General features: G+C 39.7%; 1 protein-coding gene across 1 annotated transcript in view; it reads right to left on the bottom strand.

The window, feature by feature from the left end:
- Positions 1-3,212: 3,212 nt before the first annotated feature.
- Positions 3,213-25,187, bottom strand: part of GUCA1C (guanylate cyclase activator 1C) — a 33,199-nt gene continuing 11,224 nt past the window's right edge. The window contains 4 exon segments of the mRNA XM_033855219.1: positions 3,213-3,533; positions 9,980-10,066; positions 14,777-14,838; positions 14,841-14,892. Of these exon segments, the coding sequence (XP_033711110.1) occupies positions 3,213-3,533; positions 9,980-10,066; positions 14,777-14,838; positions 14,841-14,892 (522 nt within the window).

Raw genomic sequence — 25,187 nt, 5'->3', positions numbered from 1 at the left:
TTATGTAGAGAGATGTGAGTGATAGGATTTCAGCCTTCTTTTTTAAGGGGGGGGTATTTTTATAAAGGTAAAGATTATTAGCTCCTTTAATACCTTCCCTTTTATCTTTGTCTCTTCTTAAAATAGAGTCACTTTCCTTCAAAACATCAAGGAATTATTTTTTAAAAAGAGGAAGATACATTGGAAGATCTAGGATCTCGTTAGATGCTATAATTCTACTGCCCTTTGATAAATGGGAGTGACAGTCTCAGAAGTTAAAGTTGTTGAGGTTCTTCACACACCAGTCCCTACTTGTCATGGAATCCCTTGCCTGAAATTTTACTGTAAAACCATTAGTGGGGAAACACATGGAATTCTGATAAATACAATAAAAATTCAAAATTCAAAAAAAAAATCACTGGGCAGAGGCTCTGATTAAAGCTTATCATCTAAAGGAGGAATTTAAATTTACTTTAAAATATTCAGTTCATTAAAGTAACATGACCTCATATTTCAATTAGGACTATTTCCTAGGACTCAGCGTCACAATGCTAGTTACAGAAGAAACCATAGAGAAGAACATGACTTTGGGGAGATATGGTCTTAAGAGATGGAGACTGGAAGGAAAGAATATGGTTCTGTTTTTCCAGCTTTTTTTTTTTACCTCACCTATCCATGATTTAATCTAAATTCTTTTGTACCTGAATTTCAGCTCATCTCCTTCTTAGGACCATCCTCAGCAAAACTATGTAGTAGACATTATTTTATGATTTGTTTTCTAATAACAGACAGCTAGTATCTTCACATCCTTCAACTATACCCACAAACCCATCTTCCTAAGAAGCTGACAAGTGTATGCCCTGTGGGCTTACCTACCCTTCTCACAAATGAACGAAGCTATTCTTTGGAAAGGGAAGGGAGTACTGCTCTCACCTCTCCTCCATAAGCCTTGGGTCAACTTGAGAAGAGGTAGATCTGGAGTGAGAGCTGGGTACAGTGATGGAACAGAGCTTAGAAATCTAACAGGCAGCATCCAAGAAAAAACTGAAACTGAACCTGGTAAATTAGACAAACCAGTCATGATTCCAAAGCGGGTGATGAATGGAGGAGGAGAATCCAAGGAGGCAACAGGGTGACTGGAGCCTGGGGAGGCCACCTGAGAACTACAGGGTTCAAAGCATAAAGTGGGAGATGGGACCTGGGATAAAGCAGAGCTTGGATGCTCTTACTATGGTACCTATGGGTGGGGAGGTGTCCTTAAGTTGTCTACTGGGCTTGTCCCACGTATTCCATCTGTGCTGGTAATTAAGCTATAAACCCTCAGCTCCAAACCCATCCTTCCATATTCCTCTCTGTGGTGCTGGGCTGGGGTCCTGCTGACTACATTGCTCTGTTGCCAGCAGTTTCCCTGTTATGCTCAACCTGTAACATGTGATACTATCGGGCAATAATCTGGGAAAATGATCACTTCTTTGAGTCTCAGCTACCAGACATAAAGTGGGGATAACAGTCACGTCACTGGGCTATTAGTATTAAACAAGCCCACTCAGCACAATTCCAGAGTAAGGACTCAGTACATAGAGGGAAAGGAAGGGGTGAGTTTCCCACCCTAAAGAGAACTGACCCTTCAATCGGTCAGGGCCCAGGATCAGTCAGGATCCCGGTCAGGGAAACAGGAAACACGCCAGTTATTTTACCAGAGAGAATTTAATACAAAAAAATGGTTAAAAAGACATTGGAGGACTGGAAAAGCACAGGGAAGACACTAAAGTAACACAGAAATGGCAGGGAGCAGCTTCCATCCTAGACTGGGAAAACAAAGGGAAGGGGTTGAGGTTATTAGAACACAGAAGCCTGGAAGGGGGAACTGGGACCCATTTTTATGTGGAAAGGATATTGGGTGCCTCAGAGGAATGTGGGTGAAGAAAAAAAATGAAATCAACCACTACTGCAGGATGGGGCTGATGCTGGGGTAAGACTGTAATGATGTTTTCCTTTTCACCTCTACTGCTAGGGAGCTCAGAGTCCAGTGGGTAGCCCACCTTCACCAAATGAGCAGGACTTTGTGGCATTATGGCTGCAATGATTTTTCTCACCTTACTTTATCTGTGATCATTTTATTTCAACATATTTTACATTACATTATGTACTTTGTAAATCTCCTCAAAGCCTACTGGAAGATCCTAGAATATTTCTACTTCCATCTATATGACCTTCATCTGTATCTTCATCAATATATTTGCCTATAACTTTCCTACCTCCATTTACACTTCATTTCTACTGCCATGTGTGTCTCATCTATAATTCTATCTATAGTTTATCCACATCTGTAACTATGGAGGAGATAGGGACAGTCCACTCCTGTCTTTGTAGTTTAAGTTGTGTGTTTTTAACTCAAATTTGAAAGTGTAATTAGGAAGCTTTTAACATAAAGACAGCTTACATCTCCTCTTCAATCTCCACTGTGTTTCCATAAGAAGCATGGCATTGACAGAGGTACTAATGGGCTTGTGATATAGAACCCAAAACTTTAAAAGTTCTAACCCATCAAGAAATCCCATTCATCATTTCATTTTTGGGAAAGGATATAAAAAATGAAATGTCAGAGCTATAATGTCAGGACTGTTTGAAATGTCAAGTGCTTATTGTTGCACAGCCTGGCTGTCTGCTGTTCTGATCAAACCTCCAACTGGCATAATAATTACAGATGATGCATCGCATTTTCATGCACAATTGGACCCAGATTTTTAACAAATCAGATGGAAACATTCTCATTGCCCGGCTGGAAATTTTCTCCTTTTACTACATAGTTTAAGACTTTTCCTTCGGAGCAGGGCATTACTACTGATTCAAGACAGCGTTCAGAGTAAGGGAGGAGAAAAAGGGCAGAAAAAAAAAAAGTTTCTCAACAGACCAGAACTCAGTCACTTATAATATACAAATGCGACAAGAGCCATGAGGCAGCAAACACATGTGCCAAGTGCACGTTTAGTCTAAGAATGCTAAACTGTGGAGACACTGCCCAGATAACCCAGTTCTATTTCAAGATGCAGACCAACTTAGGTGGGCAAGAAAGCATACATGCGAGCTCTATTTTGAACTGATAGCTATGGAGGCAATCCTTCAGTTTAATCACCCCATTCTAATCTGCAGAGAGAGGACTAATGTATAAACAGAAGCAACACTGCTTCTGTCTAGGATCTTTATGACAGTCTCTGTGGGACTTAAGTGGGTCATTCATAAGCGGATACCAATGATAATAAAAACCTGAAATCAATAGCATGTATGTACAGAAAATCACATTTCTTCTCCACTGAAAGATGTGTATTCACTGAAGGCTGGCTAAGGCATTCCCATAGCCACTTCATTTTCACCTTCCCTAGACAAGCCTTGTCAGATGGTTTGGAAGAAGCCTCTCTCCTATGTCTGTCTGGCTGTTTCCCAACACAGATTACTTTCAGTACATTGGAAAGGTCGAAACTCTTGGAAACAACCTCCAGAAGATGCTATTCTTTTTCCATGCCATTGATAAATTCTTCTAAAGTCAATTCTCCCAGAAAATAGTAAAAGAACAATTAGCAAGAGCCTTTGTCTAATACCACCCACTAGCATATACAATATATTCACTGGCATTTTTATTGACATTCATCTTTTTATATCCTTTCATCTCAACCAGACTCTCAATTCCTTGAATATCCTTATATAGAAAAACATTCAGTGGTAGGGTTGTTAGGTGAAAATACAAGTGACGAATAAAATCTCTTTTCATTTTGAGTTGAGAACATCAGGTAATGTACCTGTTTCACATATTCATTTACATCTCTATACGATATTGATTATTTGATCTTTAATCTTGAAGCTATGACCAAGTCATAGGAGCATGAAAATTGCAGACTTCTAAGATCAGAAGGAAATGACTGTTTGCAAGGCTGTTTTCAATATTCTTCTCCCTGAGGAAATAATTTCAAGGACCATCCAAAGCTGTGCAGAAGGTTAAACATTTATTCATTCCCTAGTTCTCCTCTCCTTTTCTGATTTTTTGATTTCTCATTGTATCACCTTGACTTAAGCCTTAGGTCTATGCTGACCAGCTCAGTGCTATAAAACTATCGCCTTATACCCATGGGCACCTGCTGCCTTGTTTCCCACTACCCTCATCTTACAAGACAACTTTTCAACATTTGGGGGTTGGGCATGAGGGGTTCTCAATTTAAATCATCTGGATTGTAATTATGGGCATATTCAAGTTGAAAGGTACAGATGAATTTTCTGATCTTAAGGAGATTGTACTTAATAGGGTTTGTGGCTTGGTGGGAGGTCAACCAAGGACAAGCGAAGTACACTGAGTCACTAACTAGGGAACATGCCCCTGAGGCAGAAAGTCAGCAGGAAGTGAAAGCAAGTGTTATACTGTCCCTGTACTTTTTAATGGATAAACACAAATATCTAAACGCCACAATTAGTGGCTCAAATATAAAGCATAAATCATCACATTCTCATAAGATACTTTCCTTTTGGTTTCCATGGCAAAATACTAATATATGTTTTGTCTATTTTTTTTTTTTTTTACAGAGAAATCTAATCTTTGTTCCTTATGTTTTCCTTATGCCAAAGAAGTCTGTGCAAAACCCCGGTAACAGCAGGTAGGATTAGAATTCCCTATGTATCCCAGGGAAAGTCAGGGGGATCATAGCTAACAGAAGAATAACCATCCTTTGCAAAGGGAAAACACACTGCTAAGTTCACAACCCAAAAGATTTTTCAAACTTCTAGGGACCCAGCATGACCCACAGAGAAGTGGGAGTGGAGATAGGGGAGCTGAAATCTGTTTTGACCACTTAGTTATAATAACACTTCTCCATTCTCACTGCTGGCAAGGAAAGAAGCTGTATTGGAAGGTGCTGGGAGATAGTTGCCTGTGTTGAAAAGCAATGCAGGTTACTGATGTGGAAAAGAGAAGAAAGAAAATGCTTTTTGGGGATTCTTTTTATTGCAATATAATTGACATATTAGTTTAAGGGGTGCAACATAATAATTTGATATGTATATATTGTAAAATGATTACCACAGTAAGTTTCGTCAATAACCATCACCTCACATAGTTACAAGTATTTTTCTTGTGATGACAACTTTTAAGATTTCCTCTTTTAACAACTTAAAAGATGGAATTTTTCGCTGATGTTTCATCACGTTTTTCAAAATACCATGAACTCTGCATATTTGCTTTTTCCACGTTATCACTTACCAAAAAAGAATTTCTCTTTTCCAAATTAAGCCAACCTCTACCTATAGCAACTTATGATGCTTACTATTTCTAAATACTTATTTTGAAGTTTTCCTCGCTCCTTTCCTTCTAAGTCTTAGCATTCGTTCATTCATTCTCCGAACATTTATCAAGCCCTGACTACAACTGCCATTTCCTTCACCACACGGCCCCACCAGCACAGCCAACCAGGGTTGTGAATGTGGAAGGTGCCCAGAAATCCTAGGCTGATGCATTGCTTTCCTTCTTCTGATATTCTTACACATTGCTTCCTAATCCTCTTCAGTTTGCCTGTGGATTTATGCCCAGACAAATTAGAAGGTTGGTTGCTGGGTCTCCCTAGAAAGGATTGCCTGTGCAGATCCAGAAGCTTCCCATCAAAAGATCGACCAGCCAAGAGCTGAAGCTGCTGAGAGATGATTGAGCTGGAGATCATGGGACTCAGAAGGACCTAAAATCATGTCTGAGTTTTCATTATTTTTTTTTTCTATTTAAAAACACATATCCATCTTTGTCAGGCATAATTCAGAATTGCACCGTTTTTATATGTTGAAATATACATATGCACGTAATTTATATCCACGTTATTCAGGGCTGTTTGTTGTGTTGGTGAACACATTCGCTCCTCCTGGGGACTCTGAAGTTCAGTGTTATGGACGCTTTTCCATTACTCACTACCAAGTTCAGCAGTTTTATTGGTGATAGGACAGCTGCTCGAATATTGTCTTTAGTCTTGTTTTTGCAATCTGGTTATTTTGTTGATATTTATGGATCATGTATTTCTTCCCATTAATATCTTAAATGTTTTTATAACACTACCAAAAAATTGCCTCTTCCCTCCAAAAAGTCAAAATTTACTGTACATGCTCACATTAGCATTTCTTGCTCTAAAGAAGTCAACCTAGAAAAGAAGCCAACCTGTGTCAAGGAATTGTTTTTCAATTCTTTCAAATAAGAACTTCATGAAAATTTGTGCTGGGGCTGGGAAATTAGCAAAGGTGGGACTGGAGTGTCTCAGGAGATGAGAATGACCAGATTTTCAAGGGAGGATGCAGGATTTTAAATGACAAGTTCTGTATTCATTAGCAAGGTGGCACTAGAGGCATTTAGCAGCATTTTATAGCAGTGTTAAACGCTGCAGTTTTTTCTCTTTTATAAGGAAACTTGATTCCCTATTATCTCCTGGTAGTTCCCAGTTTCCCAGTTTGATTCCATGGTGTTCCAGTCTAAAACACTGGTCTTTCTGGTTAGTCGCTCAGTAAAAGGTCTTCCATTATGTTCTGTCCCTGTTTTCTTTTACTCCAAATATCTGCTCAATAACCTTTCATTTCCTCTCTTTTCACTTTCATGGTTTATTATTACGAGCCACTTAAGTCTCCTTTGTCCCTGGGCTATTTGGCGCTTTGTCGTCTGGACACTTTCTGCTCTTGAGGTTGTGAACAGTATCTATAAATCTTCCTAAATCATGTCAAGAACGACTCCTAAGCGGCGCATGGTAGCATGCCAATTGCTATACTTCCAAGTAAAGTCTGCAGAATTTCATGCTTGATCATGTATCCTGACTTGTCTTGAGGTCCCTTCTGTTTTCATTCTTCAATAATATTGAATGTTGAGCTTCAATTTTCTGTCCTTGTGATTCTCTTCAAGATCTCCTTCCTGGATGCTTTTGTTCATAAAATAAAAATAAAAACTAACTTGTTGAATTATAGCAATGATACATGCTTATGGTAACAAAAACAAAAACAAAAAACAACTAACCCTACAGAAAAGTGTAATAAAAAGAAAGAATCTCCCTTTAACCTCTCTCTGGCCCCCCCAGTGCTACTTTCCACTGGTAATTAACTTCTGCTAATCTATCTGTGTTTATATTTTGACATTTGCAATGCATTTTCAAATATATGTTAATTTCCAAACTTGTCTCCTAGAGGCCTTTCTTCCTACAGATAGCATTGCGTATTGCTCTTGTTTCTTCTTTATTTCTTCATTTGCTTTTCATATGACATCTTATCAGACACTCATTCACTTTACAACTATTTATGGAGCACCTATTATGTGCCAGAAAGTGTGAGAGCACAGGAAATACCAAAGTACGTAAAACAGAATAGCTCTTGCCCTCATGGAGCTTACGGCTCTTCAGCGTTTTATTATCTTAGCATTAACCCTATACCTCTCTTTTGATTAATCTTCTAACTTTGATTTGCTAATGACCATGATAATTATGTCTAGAATTCTATAGCTATTGTGTATTTTTCTGTTCCAACGGATTTGATGTTGGTCATTCTTTTGCAGACAATTGGCATTCAAATTGGGATTTTCATATACGTTCCTGAAGTTGTTTTGGTTGTATCTGGGTGTGCTGGGGACCTTTGGTTTCAATACTCATTGGATCACCAGATACCAACGGTGTGCTTGCTGCTTTTTATTTTGAGAAATCAAAAAAGATGTATGTTGTCACATAGGCAACGCTATTCTGGCACACCTCATCAAACATCTCCATTTCTCCCAACACTGATGTTTCGAAAACAATGATAACAACAGAAATCTTATTTGAGGTATATATACTTAGGCTTGTACAACTGCAAATATTCTCTGTGATGCTCACTTTCCCTTTACATGTGAGTGAAGCACTTTATTCTCCTCTGTCAAATACTGGCAAAGTCCTTTTACACTTCTGCAAATATCAGCCCTCTATGTCTTCATTACTCTCTCTTCCTTGTCCTCTGGTGCACCGAACTGTCTGTGTTCAACAGAACAATCTTAGCATCTTTTTTCTTGATACGTGGAATGACCTCACTGTCCCTTGACGAGACAATACAACAGTCTCCAATAATTTCCATGTAAAAGCAAGTTCTATCAGTTTTAATTCCGTATATGCATTTGCCAAGAAACAGTGGTTCATTGTTACTCCAGAGTGCAACTAGTTTATTTGATATCTTCATTTTATAAAAGCCAATATTTTTTCTTCAAATATAAATTTTTATATCAGAGGAAATGATTTGTGTGATTAGATCTGTAAACTGTCCAGAAATCATAATGTATCCTCTTCCTTCTGAGATACTCTTACAGGTCAAAGATCCTCGTTCCCGAATTGCAGGTAACCTCAGTTGCCTGAGCCCAACTCCTTCTCTCTTTCAGATTCGCATCCTTTTTCAACTCAGCTCTTTCTATTTCTAGGCCCCTTCCAACTACATTCCCCATTTTATTGGTTCCTTATACTTTGTTCTTGAGGAAGCAGCACAGATAGGAAACAAAAAGTCCTGCACAATTTTCTGTTTTCTGGAACATGTTTTCCGACTCCTCGAACTGAACCACCCTCATACTTCTCTATGGGAAGTCACTTTTCCTATTCCCCCCCTCCCCCGCCCGCTGCCAGCACTAGAAGCAGGATCCATGGATATTTTCAAACATTCTTGACCTGTCCTTCTGAAATTCACTTACGATGCTAAGTCTTAAACGTTCATGATGTTCCGTCTACTTCCAGAATACTCATCCTTTGAGCAACGATTTTGACCCTGGGTTGAATGGTTTATCCTCTCTACTCCAACCCCTGCCATCCTGCAGCACCTCTGGGATTAAAAATGAAAACAAAACACGACAAAATCTCTGGCATTTCTCCTGTTTGATGATTACCATTTTCGGATGCATATTCCAAATAAAGTTTTCACTGGCCTCACCGGGCCTTCCTCTCTCCATTTTTCTGGTTCTTTTCTAGCTTTACTTAGCCTCCTTATCAACTCTGAGTGGTCTGAATCTGTTCCTTGCAAGCTTTCACATGAACTGACTTGTTCGTTTGTTTTGTTTGTTTGTTTTTTGCGGTACGCGGGCCTCTCACTGTTGTGGCCTCTCCCGTTGTGGAGCACAGGCTCCGGACGCGCAGACTCAGCGGCCATGGCTCACGGGCCCAGCCGCTCCGCGGCATGTGGGATCCTCCCGGACCGGGGCACGAACCCGCGTCCCCTGCAACGGCAGGCGGACTCTCAACCAATGCGCCACCAGGGAAACCCCACCCCTTTTTAATCTTACTAACATCATATTTTCACAATTCCAAGCTTTCTGTTTCTCAAGGATCATCCCTAGATATGATGCCTCAATCTCAAATCAATATGCTCATCTCCCAGTTTACAGATTAAAGCCATTTGGTGTAAGCACCCTCCCTTCTCACTCCTACCTCTGAAGAAGCGCACCTTCTCTGAGATAAAGAGGAGACCAGATTTTCAGGTAAAAAACGCAGCTGAAGAAATGAGCAGAAAGAGTAGAAATGTAGAAAAGATAGAGCAGAAGTGGAGGCAAGTGTGGACAACTCTTTCCAGAAATGTACTGTCAAATGGAAGGAAAAATCTGATAGAAGATGGCATAATTGAAGTTAGGAGGGAAAACAAGTTTATTCGTAAGTTAATGAGAAGCCTCCAGTAGAAAGAAATTCCCAGAGCAAACAGCAGAGGGCCCTTCATCTCCTATTCTCTAACTTTTTTTCCTTTTATCTCCCTTTACTCTTCTTTATATATACCAAAGTCTCAATCCCTGTGCATTAAGTATAAATATGGTCAATAAATATTTATTCAATTCAATTGTATCAACTGGAGAACACTGTACCGGTCAAATTATGAAGCCCCAGTGATATTACAAGTGGGGTTTGCTTGAAAGGTTCATGCTTTTGTCTAAATGGGGCATCTCGCACACTGCCACTAACTCCTGCTCAGTAAGAAAAGTGAGACCAAGGTAAGTAGCTACTTTGCTGTCATCGTTTGTATCGATCTTATGGAATACCAAGTTGGTAAATTCTTCAAGATGCAGAGTTTGCTGGCCATTGAGGGCTTGTAGTGCCTGCAAAGAAACTAAATCAGAGAGTTCAACTCCTCTGGAAGCAAACTCATTTTGTGACATTTCTTACCCCAATGTGACAGAATTGGGGCAATTGTTTATGTCAGTTTTGCTATCCAACCTGTTTCAGTTGTTAAAAACAAATAAAAAGATTGTATATCAGTTCTGGGTAATGAGGCTTGGAAATCAAATGAACTGAGTATAGTCTAGGTTTTTCCTACAGAACAAAGGGATCCATTCAACATATTAAGTAACAAAAGTTTCTAAGAGCCCATTGGAGAAAACATCGAAGGGGTAACTGTCATAAGAATTCTGGACCCAGAAAACAGTGTTCTCATTTTAGACTAATTATCTTTGATCTTAAGATGAATATAAAAGGATGCTCTGTAAGCATCTAATCCTTCCTCTCTGGCTTCTGCCACTGGCACCTTTGGTTTTTTTTGTGCCCTTCTGCAGAGTGATCAACTGGGAAGACAGATACGCATGCCTTGGAAGGACACTGAATTTCTCACACTCCACTAGCAACTTTTCATCATAAAAGCTATTCAGGGGACGCAGGGAAAATGACATTTCCAGCTTTCCTAGAGAGACGATTCAACCACCCTTCCCTCCCCACCCCCACCCTTGCCCCAGGTGATTAAATTAAATGACCCATATTTGATGTAGAAATTCCTAATAAAATGAAAGAGAGACAGAGAGAGAATGGATTAGTCATCTGGGAATTTGAACATAACTATCCTGATTGAACATGAAGGAATCTTTAGAAAAACTGCTGGCAACATATTTCAATTAGAGGCATGGTCTTAAATAGAACTCTCTCTTGCTGCTTCCCAAGCATGACTAATCCTGAATCCAAGGAACAATCATAATTAACAGTGGCAAAGCATCACTCTTGGCCTTAGCAAGCTAAGATCTCACAGTCCAATAATACAAGAGTAACGGTTAGATACAGGTTGCCTATTAGATGAAAGTTTTTAAGGTTTCTCAGTGTCTTTGCAGAGGCTCCGAAAGCCTTGAAAATTAGGCTAGGCATCCAGTATTCCCACCTCCTTAAGTGATACTAGACTGCATGCATAAGTCATAAGAAAAGATTATGAAATTTCTAGAATTTGTCCATCACCCAACTCCAGGCAATATAAGTGAGAGTGAAGGATTGACTGGAAGATTGATGAGGCCTAAGAGGATAATAATTTGAAGGGAGACGTCAGGATGCCTCATACTTTCCCTCTTCTTCTAGGAGAAGCATGGGGGTGGGGCAAGGAGGCATGGTTTGTTTCCTTCTTTCCTTCCTCATTTAGTACATCTACTCTTTCTCCTGCATCTTACTAAGCCCTTCTCTGACCCCTCTGAGTGTGAACAGCAGGAGAGAGGAGAGAAAAGGGGACCAGGAGAGCCCTGACTTGGCAGGTACTGTCATGATCATATAGTTTCAGAGCTCTCCGGATAGCAGATGTTTAAAGACCACTATTTCTCTGAGGCCTCCTACCCCCTTTTCACTACTGAGACTCTCCTGCAACTCCCTAGACACGAATCACGCACTTTTTTTAAAGTGTGTGGAATTCATGCATGTTGTTGTACACAGCAATAGTTTGTTTATCCTCATTGTTTTATAGTATATCATTGGGAAAATATACCACAATTTAAAGCCATTCTACTGTTGATGTACATGAGCTATTTCCACTTTTTGGTTATTACAAAAATTGTTATGAACACTCCTGGTCAGGTCTTTTGATGATCATGTACACAAATTTTTGTTGAGCATATATGCAAGAATGGTATTTCTATTTCTACCTATTCCAGCTGATATCTTGAGGCTCCCTCTACAGGCTCCAAGTCTGGGTTTCTCAACATCTGCACCACTGACATTTTGGACTCGACAATTCTTTCTCGCTCTGCATTGTCCTGTGCATGGTAGAATGTTTAGCAGCATCCCTGGTCCCTAAACAATAGACAGTAGTAGCACCACACCCTCCCCATCTCTCCAGTTGACAACCAAAATGTCTCCACACTCTGCCAAGTGTCCCCTGGGGGAATAGGAGTGGAAAATCGCTCCTGGTTGAGAACCACTCTCCAGATCTACCTCCAGCTTTCTTCTTCTGAGGATTCCTCACTTCTCCAAGTGGCTCAGCTGGACAAGATCCAAGACAGCTCTCTGCCAGCTTCTTCTCTCAGTGGCCCATAGCTGATCCATGGAGAAACCCAAGCATCCTTTGTCCCAGCAGCAGATTCCAGGAATGCATCCTGCTACTCTGCTGCCACGGTCTGCTCTTTAGATCTCTCACGTGTGACTCAAACACTGCAACATCATGTTCCCCAAACTGCAGGGCACGCCACACCTCACTGGTCTCCTTAAACCCTCATGCTACTGACGTGGGGGCTTTCACACAAGAAATCCTCTCCAGTAGTCCTTCTCCAAAACCCTCATCTTGACCGTTTCATACCCTTAAAGTGAGATTAAGATGTAACTACTTCCATTGTAAATTCTGCCTATAATCTAGTACTTCCTTCGAATCTCTTGATACCTGGGCTGAATTCCATTTTAACATCCTGTTATCATATGTTGAGAGAACTTATGTTATACAGTATGTATTATTCTTTACCCTGTTTTTCTTTCATTTGCCATTATATAGAGAGTATGTTTGTAGACCACTGATTTTTTTTATAAGTACATATTCCATTGCATTAATTTTAAAATTACCCTCCTTTAGGTTGTTTTTTATTTTTACTATCTTAAATGATTTTGTGATGTAAAATCATAGAACGTTTATCTTTGGCAACATTAATTATTGTTTTTCCTGACCACAAGTAAGTAACGTTGACCCTAAAAATGAAGATAAATTTTAGCCTGTTAATGCAGACCACCCAGTTTCCAGGAATGTTATATCCATTTATGCTCCCTCCACAGTGTGTAAGGGCGCTCTTCTCACAGTGCCCTTGACAGAATTACATCTTATTGTTTTTAATCTTTATTGATTTAATCAAAGACATATAGTATCCAATTATTAAATTAATTTCTGCTCTGTGCTTTTATTGTTTCCCTACTTTTATTTTGTTCTCTTTCTAAACATTTTAAGGAAAAACTCAACTAGCTACTCAACTAGCTACTCAACTAGCTACTTAATATTTCTCTTTCCTTGACTCACTAAGCTACACATTTTAACTAATGAAAACCTATGTAAATTTTCCTATAAGATTTAGAAAATAATCACTTTTATCCTTTTGTTCTTCCTAGTTCTTTTGAGAATCTGATGACCCTCTCCCTCCCCTGAAGAAAATGGATCACGTGCAGGCAAAATTTTGCCCTTGATTCCAAGGGGGTGGCCAAGGATTCCTACAGGCCATAGATCCATAGATCCCAGAATACGAACCCCTGATCTGAGTACTGCTTTGGAGGCACCCCTAATACTTATATGCTGTATTACTTATTTAATGTTTTTAAAATAAGTATATTTAAGGGGATATTTGAAAATTTACATGGGGTTGGGAATTCTCTATAGAATATTTTAGATTCCCAATTTTGTGTTGCAACATATAGTATGTATGCAGAATTTCTGAATTTTAATGCTTACAAAGTTCAACTACAAAAATATATCTTAGTACTCTTTCTGATGAGATTAAAGTGGAAGCAATATTAGTATTATCATACTCTTGAATTCTTTTCATATATTGGTTAACTATACATTTGTTAAAATAGTTTTAAATGTTTAACAGCTTTGTCCATTTGTTAAAATATTCAGTCATAATTGTAGCTCTACCCATTGATGTTTCCTCGCATTTTTGCTAAGATTTATACGATGTATCATGTTTGGGACTCAGCTCCATCTATAAATGAGAGCATTTGGACCAGATCATTTCTAAGATATCCGATTCTAGTTCTGATTCTGTGTTACAAATTCAGTGTATTACATTCATAATGTTTATTTTACTTCGTATCTTTATTCAGGCACAGTGTCCCACTTAATACTCTTTTACTCTGGGATCCATTTTATCTCATACCATGGTAATCACTATCCTCATTCCACTGGCAGAGGGTGGGGGGGTAAGATTTATAAAGGGACTCCTTGAACTTTAGAGGTGGAAAGGATCTCTGAGATCCCTGAGCTATCTATTAGAAAATACTTTAGTCAAGCTCCCAGAAAGATTAGTTCCTCAGGTACCTTTATTCTTTGTCCATGTCTTTTTGCTATATAAACCATCTTGTATTTTAGCTGCTCCCACAGACTTTCTGCACCGAGGCAGAGAAAACATGATAAGTTGTTTTAGGACATCATGTTTACTTTATTATTATTATTATTATTTTTTTGCGGTACGCGGGCTCCGGACGCACAGGCTCAGCGGCCATGGCTCACGAGCCCAGCTGCTTCGTGGCATGTGGGATCCTCCCGGACTGGGGCACGAACCCGCGTCTCCTGCAGCCGCAGGCGGACTCTCAACCACTGTGCCACCAGGGAAACCCATGATCATGTTTATATTTCATCTCAATACCTTGCTAAGTTTGTAAGCTTCAGAGTGGACTGCACCCAGAAGAAAATGCTGATACACAATTGCACATTCAGTAACCAACAGGATGGTGAAACTGACATTGCTTCAGCCATTCCAAACGTATATCCCGAGAACAGCCGACCACATAGGGCACTGTCACTGACTCTACAGGGAAGAAAATTGAATTAACTATATAATGACCTGAAAAGGATACTTTACTACTTCACTTACCACGAAGATGTTCAGTAGTTCCCTTTTGTCAATAGAACCATTTCCATCTGCAACATGGAGAAGTTTTGCTTCATTTTTCCTTGTACTACTAGATTTACAGCAGCAATACATCCATCCTATGGAAAGCAAGGTGGAAAGGGAAATAAATATTTAAGACCAATTATTTTTTATTTGCAAAGTCATCATTCATGAGCAGGACCATCAGTACAATTTAATACAACCCACAAGATTTTGGCATAAAATTTTCCCTGGCACTTAATTTTTTTAAATGGGTATAAAGTGTACAAAAACAAGTAACTTTAAATAGGTGAGTACATTTTTAGAGAAAATGTCTACTTCTTATGACAAAAAAAAAAAAAAGGTTCTCAAATGCCATGATGGAAGGCTGAGTCCTCACCACTGAGCACCCTACAGCAGTTGTCTTCTTCTGAATATCTTCAGGTTTTGTCGTCCACTCAGCGAGAAGACCAGGAACGAATTTTTAATTGAAGGGAAACATAGCTAAATTCTGTACTGTTTTAGAGAAACTGGTGGAAGTTTTTGGACTGCTAATCTCCAGGATTCCTTTTAATTGCATCATTTTCAGTATGAATCAAAATTTATTAGCCTTTTTTTAAAAAAAAATTTTGGCCTCACAGGGGAGATCGAACCTGTGCCCCCTACATTGGAAGGCGAAGTCTTAACCACTGGACCCCCGGGGAAGTCCCCTTATTAGCCTCTTTTTTTCTGTTTTTTTCTTTTTTTCTTGAGGAGGGACCAGGATCCTGTTTTAATTGCTGCACTATAGTTTCTTGATTGTTCCTCCTTTGTTACTGTATTCCCTCTTTCCTTGATTAGTAGCTGTTTGAATCGGCCCTTTGGAACTCAGGGCAGGTCTAGGAGGCTGAAACCTTTACCCTGGAAATAAGAAATGGGGGACCTGGAAAGGCTTTTGTGCCCAGGAGGGCCCCACAGGGTCTTGCTCGGTTTCAGTAAGAAGTTGAATTCAGCCTTACCTCTCAAATTCTCCAAAAGCATATCAACATGACATTATGACTCCAATAGATTCAAAATTCAGAAACATTTTTGTATTAGACATGGTTTTCAGAGATTGTAACAGCAAGAGGTTTGTGAAGCAGAAAGAGCCTTGAACTTGAAGCCATGGCAGATTTGGTTTAATCTTGGACCTAATGTGCAGTATAGGAAGAAATTTCCCCTGGTCCTGGTGGAAAGAAGAAAAAGAGGAAGAAAGAAAGAGAGAGAGAGAGAGAGAGAAAGAGAAAGAAAGGAAGGAAGAAGGGGGGGAGGGAGGAAAGGAGGGAGGGAGGGAGGGGAGGGAGCAGTATCCCTCAGATAATCACTTTTACATGTTAGCTCATTTCATATTCAATCAAAGTACCTGAAAGGAAATAATGCAGACATATGCCAGTGAAGCCAAAATCTTGGCATCTGTGCACCAGTGCCAAATCAAATCTCAGAGGCAGAGTTTTGGGTGAAGTGGAAAAGAATAACTTTATTGCTTTGCCAGGCAGAGGGGGACACAGTAGGCTTGTGCTTCAAAAACTGTGTGTCCCCTAGCCTCTTTTTTAATAATGATTTTTGTTATATTCAATCTTAGAAAAGATTGTTTAAGGGGTGCAAGCTCAGGTAGTTCCCCTCGTTCTGTTTTAAATCTGTAAAACATTCTCAGTTGAAAACAGAAACAGCCCGTGCCATTCTTAAGAATCATATACTTCAAACCTTGCTCAGCCAAAGGCTCAGCTGTTTTGAGAAAGGTGGCCAGCTCTAGGCAGGTGTCTGATTCACTCTCCACTGTTTCTCCATGTGCTTTCAGCTGCTGATAGTAGCATCTTCAGCCCAGGAAAACATGCTATCTGCTGCATTCTCTTTGGAATATTTGGGATATCAAGTCCTATTTACAAAACAGAATGTGATATAACGTACCCCTTTCCCTTGGAGATAAAGGGCTTTAGGCTTATTGGTCTGTAAAGTGATATGTGTTTGATTTGAGTCTTAAGCTTTTAAGTCTAGTTCCCCCAAGTCTCTAAGAAAAGTAACTGAGAAACCACCAGCAGTTCTGGATGTGAAGCAAGCCTGTTTGGCTGGTTAATGCTTTTTTTTTTTTTTTTTTTAAGACAACAACATCTCAGATATTGGAAGCCAGTGTGTTAATCACTATAGCATTGTCTTCAAAATGTATTACACTTTAAAATTTTCTACACTGTGGAAAGAAAGAAAAAAAAGAAAATATTTAAAAATCATTTCACTACCTTTGGGTATTAGATTTTTACAACAGGCATCTTTAGCCCATCAATAATTAATATGTCTTTTAAGAGATAAGACATCTGCTAACAGACAGGAGTCCGGTAGAATGGTTTCCTAAAGGAAGTTGGCTCAAGTATCCAAAACGTTAAGTGGTTTTACCTTTTCTCCATCTGCCTTTCTTATTGCTTGCTACCGCTTCACTTATTAATCCCTAGCAGAGCTATGGCTGAGACAAGGGAAATACATTATTATAAAGTTGAAATTTATTTAAGATGAGTATCATCTTCAAGTTATCATCTCCAGATTTGGTGGGACATGATCATTACAGGATGGACAGGTATGGAGGATATAAGCTAGGTGGAACAGTATCTAATCATGGGTACATCTGCTCCTAGGTCTTCTTACTCCTGTGTCTCCAGGGCTGACCAATCAATACAGCCATTTCCTGGGTAGTTACTGTGCATGTTTATCAAAAGGTCACAGAAGCATCTTCCCTGTGAGGACTGAGCTGGCAAGTTGATATTCCAGCGTTTCCACAAAATCATATATTTCATGATGATTCATTTCACATTGAGTCCCGCTTCAGGGATCACAATTTTCTGTGTCACCTGCATGATGAATGGCGACAGGCTAGATTGAGCAATGTTGTCTTTAGAACTTTTGGTATTTTATGATGAGGCACCATGGGTGGGTGGTCCTAACACCTTCCAATCAAGGCTCTGAAAGCTCTAGGCAAACCCTACCAGGAGACAAGCATAAATATTTTCATTGTGTGGTTTACAAATGGGCAACCTGGGTAATCTACAGCCAAAGTTGATTATGGGTGAGGAAACATTTCTACTTAGACAGATGCAGCCTCATTCAAAGGCCCCTGTAAGCAAAACATTTCGTGTTTTCATTGCAGCATTCTGTTATGTAGTCAGGCAAATTAATCCTTACAATCTGCAGCCTACTACTCTTTTTTCCAATTATCGTCCTATTAAGATTTTGTAGAAATTTGCATTGGTGAGACAACCCCGGTGAATGTAATTTAATAGCTTGTGTTCGTGTTGGAGAGGGTTTTAGATAAATGCTTGTTCTGTAAAACAGAAAAAAACAATTCTTGTCTTCAGTTGATCTATAGATTACAAAGAAGGGTGAGGGGAGATAAAGAGCCCCAGAGAAGCCGAGATGTCTCTGCAAAAATGACTAGGAAGCATGCAATAGAAAACGTCTAGAGACTTTCCTTTGGGCCAATCCAAAGGAACACTGCTAAGATTATATTTCTGTGGTTGAGCTACAGGAGCCCCCATGGCACACAGAACTCTGGAGAAGACTGACACTGGCCTTGAGCCAGAATGGGGTTCATAAACACTCTGTGTCAGAATCATGTGGGGACAATGAAATATGCAGATTCCTAGACTCTGACCCCAACAAAGCATCAAAACTACTTGGGATGGGGTCCAAGATGTAAAATGATCCTCAGGTGACTCTTATGTATCCTAAGATCTGCGAACCACGGACCTACGCTGTTTTTCTTATCCGTGTCTCTTCGTAGGCAATGTTAACATCTAACCATCACTCCAAGTGACTCTTATCATTGTGGCTTAGTCTCACATGAATTTAACCTTATTAAGACTAATTAGAAAAATTATGACCCACATGGTTCCAGAATAATGATTAATAATAATTAATTAATATTAATAATAATTATTAATATATTAATAATATAATAATAATATAAATATATAAATAATATATAATAAATATAAATAATATATAATAAATATAAATATATAAATAATATATAAATTTATTACTTATAAATAATATAAAATAAATATATAGATAATATATAATAATATTAATAATTATTATTAATAATATATATTAATTATTATTATTATTATTAATGATTAATAATAATTATTATTCCAGAATAATGACATAGTCATGAATACAGTCCAGCCATCAAAAATTAATTTCAAAATAACAGCAAGTCTTTCATTTCTGGAAAGAACACAACTTGCAAGACATTTATGGGTTTCTTCACAACACCGCCTTCCTCTCCCATCTGTTCCTCCACGTACACCCTGCTGCTCAGTCTTCAGCGATCTCCACGGCCCTATTCCTTCACTGCCAGCCCTACCATGAGAACATTTCATTCTTTTCTTCCACCAACTTCTCTCCTAATTCTGCATCACAAAATCCTAAAAAATGAGTTTGGCAAGGGCAGGATCCTCCTTTGAGGTTGAAGGAGAGGGGAAAATTGGGTGCAGACAAAGCCATTCTGGTGAGCCTCAGGAAAGGAGAGTTTGGGAGCCTATGTACAAAAATAATTTTACTCCCAACATGTTTATAGATTTATATATCTTGTTCTTAGGATGGAGCAGATTACAGGGAAGAGTTAAACAGGGGTCAAAATATGGAAACGTGACAGTTCCTCAGGTTCCTGAAGGAGTTTGGCTCCATTAATATGTTATCATTTTGTAGAGGGGGGTTCAAATGAGAGAAAGAGAAAAAAATGCATGGAAACTTCAAATTTAAGCTTTCTCATGGTCTCTAAAATGTACAGAAAATATAAGGTATACTTTATATCTATAAAGATTAAAGATTTAAAAACTAAGTTTTTGCTACCAATAAAGAGATGAAATTTTATAAGTCTAATAAAAAATCAGGAAATCAGTCATATGTTTTTGTCCAACGGGAAAGCCACAGGTGAATGTGTGATCTCCAGGTGATGTTCATGCCCCGCCATAAATCACAGTTGTTTTAAGAGTATAATCAATTTGAAATGAAGGTAGAAAGTTAAATTATAAAGCTGATATGCATATGAAGACAACTGTTTTATTATTTATTACTAAGTATAAGAATGACAATTAATATATTTTAAGAAAAGGTCGGGAGTAGCCCACGTCCCAGTGACTGTGCTGGTCACTCTCCATGCATCTCTCTCATTCTAACAGCAGCCTTATAGGTAGCCTTATTCTTATCTTACAGAAGAGAAAACTGATTTTCAGAGACGTTAAATAAACTAGTTAAAGTAGCAAAACTGGGGTGTGGGTAGATCCAGGATTTAAGATCCAGTCAGCCTTACTCTAAGACTTTTCTTCATATCATCCAATATTGCCCTCAAAATTCATAACAATTGAATTCTCTTTCTGGAAGAGGTGTTTGTAGACTTGAATAGATGGGACATGTTCAGTGCAGTGGGTTGTTGTGGATTCCTACGTGTGAACTACTTGGTAGTGCAATCATATAAGGTGAGCTAACTCAAGAGCGTCTGAAGATGCTGCACCTTGGAGCCTGTTTCCTTCATACCTGGTGTTGCCCAAGGTAAAGCTGGCCACGTGCTCTAAGCCACTCAGCCTAGGGGAGACTTGTGAGCCTCCACTGCCAGGCCTTCCCTCATCCTGCCACCGTAGGCATCTGGCTCAGCAGGACAGAAGGTGTTCATCCTTCCTCTTGCCCTCTCCTGCTCCCATGTTTGATGAACACTTCTGTCCATTCTGGAATCCTTAGCCCCTCTCTCCTGGCCCATGGTTTAGCCTCCAGCACCCCATAGAGAACAGCCTCTCTCTGCTTACAGTTTCCCCTAGGAAATATCCCCAGCTGCTCCTCCAGGATAGCTGATTGGCTGAACCAGCACACAAACTGGTTCTGTTTCAGCCGATCCTGTTCTTAGTCTTCACCCACGCTCTTGGCTGGGAATCTAGAGCCTTCCTTTACTGTGCAGCTGGTCCTTGCTTTGGTTCAGCATTTCCCCCCTCTTCAGGGCTTCACACCTGCATTACATTCTGCATTACAGCCCTCACTCCTCCATTCTCCCCACCCTATAAAACCTTTGGGTAAAATCTCACTGTAGATATCATCTGATAGGCTCAATATGGTCCCGCCACCATTGTTTGCCTGAGTGACCTTGAGATACGTATGTTGAAAGCTATCTCAGTATATTTGAGACATTCTCTTTAGGGTTTTGTCTCAATGATAGAACCATGAATTTATGAACTGGGTAATATCATTAGGGAAACTTGGCTTCATTTCATTGATTCAAATCATAGAATTTTAGTGGAAACAGTCCTTCATTTTGCAGATGAAAAATGGACTGGACTAGTAATAACAATTATAATAATAATCATGACGGCAGTGACAACTGTTGGTGTTGATGTAATCTTTGCTATACATATAGGGCCAGGCATTGTGCTTTACATATAGGAGCTCATTTAACCCTAACAAGGCCCTAACAGTATTAACCATGAAGCGCAGCATCTGGGTTCTAGTAACATTAAGATCGTGGAAATAGAAATGAGTGTTATTACAACAACTAGCCATAAAACCCCATTTGTTCTAGTGCACCCTCAGGAAATAATCCAAATCCAACAAAAATCCAAACTTTAGCCCAGATTAAAACTATTCCCTTCAACAGCATTAACTTTCTGCTACTTTTCACAGAATCACTATCTGTGAAAAATTCATGAATCGTCACAGCCTCTAACCTAGAGACATTCTGATGTTTTCATTCTTTTACATGTGACACTTCAGTGACATTTTGCCAGTTGTGGCAGGTCAGTAGCAACATATGAACTGAAATTTCTGCCTGAAAATGGTTACTCAGATGGTCAGAAGGAAACCCAGAGAGCGAGTATAAGCACATTATATTGTTGATCAACAATTGTCAGTGATACTTATGTTGCATTTTAGGAACTGAAAAGAAAGTAGGCAATAAGGGCCATCTCTGTCACATCAAATACACGTGAATACTTTTTAAATACTTTTGTGAATTTTTAAAACCTGTTAAGGGAAACATGACGTTTGGCATTTATGACCTAGCTCATTTTCACCTACTGACACTTCTACTAACAGCAAACATAGTCTCTTTCAGCCATGGAATTGCTGGAATGTCCTGAGGAGAACCTTGTCTCTGTGATATGAGAAATATGATGCTGGCCTGGTAAATTGGTTCTATAATGTGATTGTTATGCAGATCAGACATGGTCGTTCTTGTCTTGGCCGTGACTGTACAAAATTTGAGGATTCTAGGACAAAGCCTTGTCAAATAAGATCCTGACTGTTAATAGGTCTCCTGGGTATCAGGGAGCCTTGACCATCTGACCCCAGAATGCAGCCAGCAACGTACCCGGCCCACGGTGAATTAGAAGCCAGTCTCGCATACGTTTGGGAGAAGGCAAGATAATCGTCCGAGTTTGATCACTTGTGTACAAGCTAACTTCAGAAGACCTGCCCCCGACTATAGCAACCGCAGCCTTCCGCAAGGAACTTCTTCAACTAGCCAATGTGGGTTTCTTCTTACGAGCACCTGTCTCCTTCAACTGATACTGCAACAGATAAAATAAAATCCAGCCTCACCCTAACTCAGTCAGCCTGCCTCCTAAGACTGTATTATTTCCCATGGAGAAGGCTGGACCTTAGTTCTTTAGTAACTAGGAGAAGTGGGGATGTGGACGCCAGCAGGCTAGAAGGTGGAAAGTGTGTACCTATATAATTCCTGGCTTCAGCACTTTTTTTTCTTACTATGGCTGTATCTAAAAGAACAGTCAGAGGAACTGTTTCTGAATTAATAGTTTGGGACCCAGAATTCCCTTTTTATATGTATCCATGGTACACAGCTCTTTGTACCAATGGGCCTAGAACCCAGTTTTCTGCCACTCTGCGGTCTTTCTGGTATAACAGCAGCGCTGGCTGCACATTTGAACCCCCTGACAGAGTAAAACAAAACATCATTTTGATTCAGTTGGACTGAGGTGGAGACCCAGCCCCTGGTATTTGTAATACCCCCAGGTGCTTCTGTTACCGAACCAAACTTGGGTCCGCTCAGCTGCGTGCCGTAAGTCCAATTTACCGATACCGGGTTGTGCTGAAGGAAAGTGCAGGGTTTGATTGCAAGGCCAAGCAAGGCGTATTAGCGGCTAATGCTCAAAAGACCTGAACTCCCCAGTGGATTTTAGGAAAAGGTTTTTAAAGACAGGGTGAGGGAGAAGGCTGCTGAGTGCTTGATCAGCTTGTGGACATACTTCTAGTTAGCTGGTGGTGAGGTAATCCGAAGTCAACATCAACCTTCCAGTTCCAACCAGTTTGGGGATCTATGTGCTTGTGGTCAGCAGGCAGTTTAACTTCTTCCACCTGGTGGGCATTTCAGTATCTGCCCAAGAGCTCAAGGGTGTGGTTCAGGAGGAACTAAAAGTCCTTGACTTGAATGGCTAAGCTATTATTTTTGTCTTGCTTGACTGTTTTCCTTTGTTTCTGCGTTTTCTCACTTTTCTGATTAAATTTGCTCTTTGGAATCTGGGGAAGGCCTTAGAGGCTCAAGTTTTCTGTAAGCAAGAGGCAGGCAGAGGACATGGGGTGGTCTCTCCCAGGAAGGTCCCATAGGGTTCTACTCAGTTGCACCTCTAGTATGCAACCAGAATTGAGAACCACCATTCCAACAGATTTTTGTTAACATATGAGTTACAACAGCTTAAGTTTAAATGTACTGTACATCAGCAAGTACGGTTGGTATCTTTAACAGGTAAAAGCCTGAGAGACTCAGCCAAAATGTTAATAATCGGTGGTATATGGGAAAAGGCTCTGTAAATTCTAAAGTGCTAAACAAATGAGGTCTTTTTATTAATCACCAACAAATGTTTCCTAAGAATGTCTGTGCTGGGAGTTCTGAAGTTAGTAGCCTTGGTTTTCACCCTTATTAAGAGATTTTGGCCTAGTTGTTTACAATCGAATAGATGGTCATTTGTTTCCAGTAAGTGTGTCCTATGAATAGCAGCAGTAATTGCAGTCACCTTGTAGGCCAGACAACCAGATACAGTATCACAGGCTGCAGGGCAGCCAGGGGGTTAATGACCAGCAACAATTATGACACAAGTTAAAAAGCCAGGTGGCCTACTGCAATTTTTAAGGGCTCTCACACAAAGAGAAGCTAAGAAACCAGGTAACCAAAGGTCACTTCTGAACGTCAAGTAGAGCTGGGGCTCCCTTTCAGGTGTCCTGGGTTAGATTAAGAAGACAGTCAAAACGCTTAAGATGATTCCCATGTAATAAATTTTGTTCTGTGACTGGCAACCATTACATAGGGCCAGTGTTGCCCCAACCAGCAAGGTGAATGTCTGATGCACTCAGGTCAATAAAAGACAAGAAATTGCAGGAAAGCAACCCCTGCACGTGTAGGCATGTCTCGTCCTTTGGAAGTATAACTGGAGCTGATAACAAGGAGAGTTAATCTCTGTTGGGGCCTGAGGTCAGTGTTACCTGCATTTTACAGATAAACATACCCTCCCTTTGTGGGCTGTTTATTACACATATTTTCAAAGTTTTCTCCAACATTATTTCACATGAGCTCAGTGATAATGTAGGCAGTATAGGTTTTGCCTCAGTTTTGGGATTGAAGACTTTGACACAAAGAGGTCATGAGCCTTGTCCACAGCAGTAAGGGTCAGAGGTGAGCCAGGAGCCCAGCAATCCCACTCTTCCCAAGGTACTGCCCCCACTGGCCCTTCGGTGACCGGCCGGTGATTTAAGAGATTCACAGAAGGGCTCCTTAAAAAGAGCAAGGACTTCTGATATGTTAAAGCAAAGATTTGATTTGTGTACATATTATGAGTAAACTATTACATTGTAGTCATCATTAAATCCCACAGCTTGCCCTTCTCACTTTTCTTTCTGTAAACAGGTTAATCACCCATGCTTCTAAAAATTCCTCACCATTCCCTCATGCTTGATTCCCAGGATTTGTCTGAGGTCGCTAATTTAAATAATCTGAGAATTTGTGTTGGCGGTTTTGTTTTATCCTAGTGTTCCAATGTATCCTTGTTGACAATGTTTTCTGGCTCAAACCACTGCTCTATTTATGGTTTTGTAACAAAGAACAGAACACCACATTGAAACTGTTTCCCTCATTCTTTAGCCTATGTATTTTACTACTTTAGCCCTTCAGGTCAAAAGTTAAGCGTTAAAGAAATGTTTCTTGTGACCGAATAGCTCATTAAGTCCCCTTAAGAAAGTTCCCATCCCGTAGTCCTGGGTTAGTTACAGACATTACTTGTAGATAAATTCACTTTTAGCCTAGAAACCTTTCGAATAAGCAGAGATAAGAGTGATAAAGTAAAAGTAACTTAACTACTTGAATTTTTTGCTGGAGCTCTGTGATCCAGCCCACCTGAGCAAGCAGAGAAAG

This window comes from Tursiops truncatus, chromosome 4 (genome assembly GCF_011762595.2).
Source record: "Tursiops truncatus isolate mTurTru1 chromosome 4, mTurTru1.mat.Y, whole genome shotgun sequence".
Classification (NCBI taxonomy): Eukaryota; Metazoa; Chordata; class Mammalia; order Artiodactyla; family Delphinidae; genus Tursiops; species Tursiops truncatus.
The sequence above is the reverse complement of the archived record's forward strand: the minus strand, read 5'-3'. Positions and strand labels throughout refer to the sequence as shown.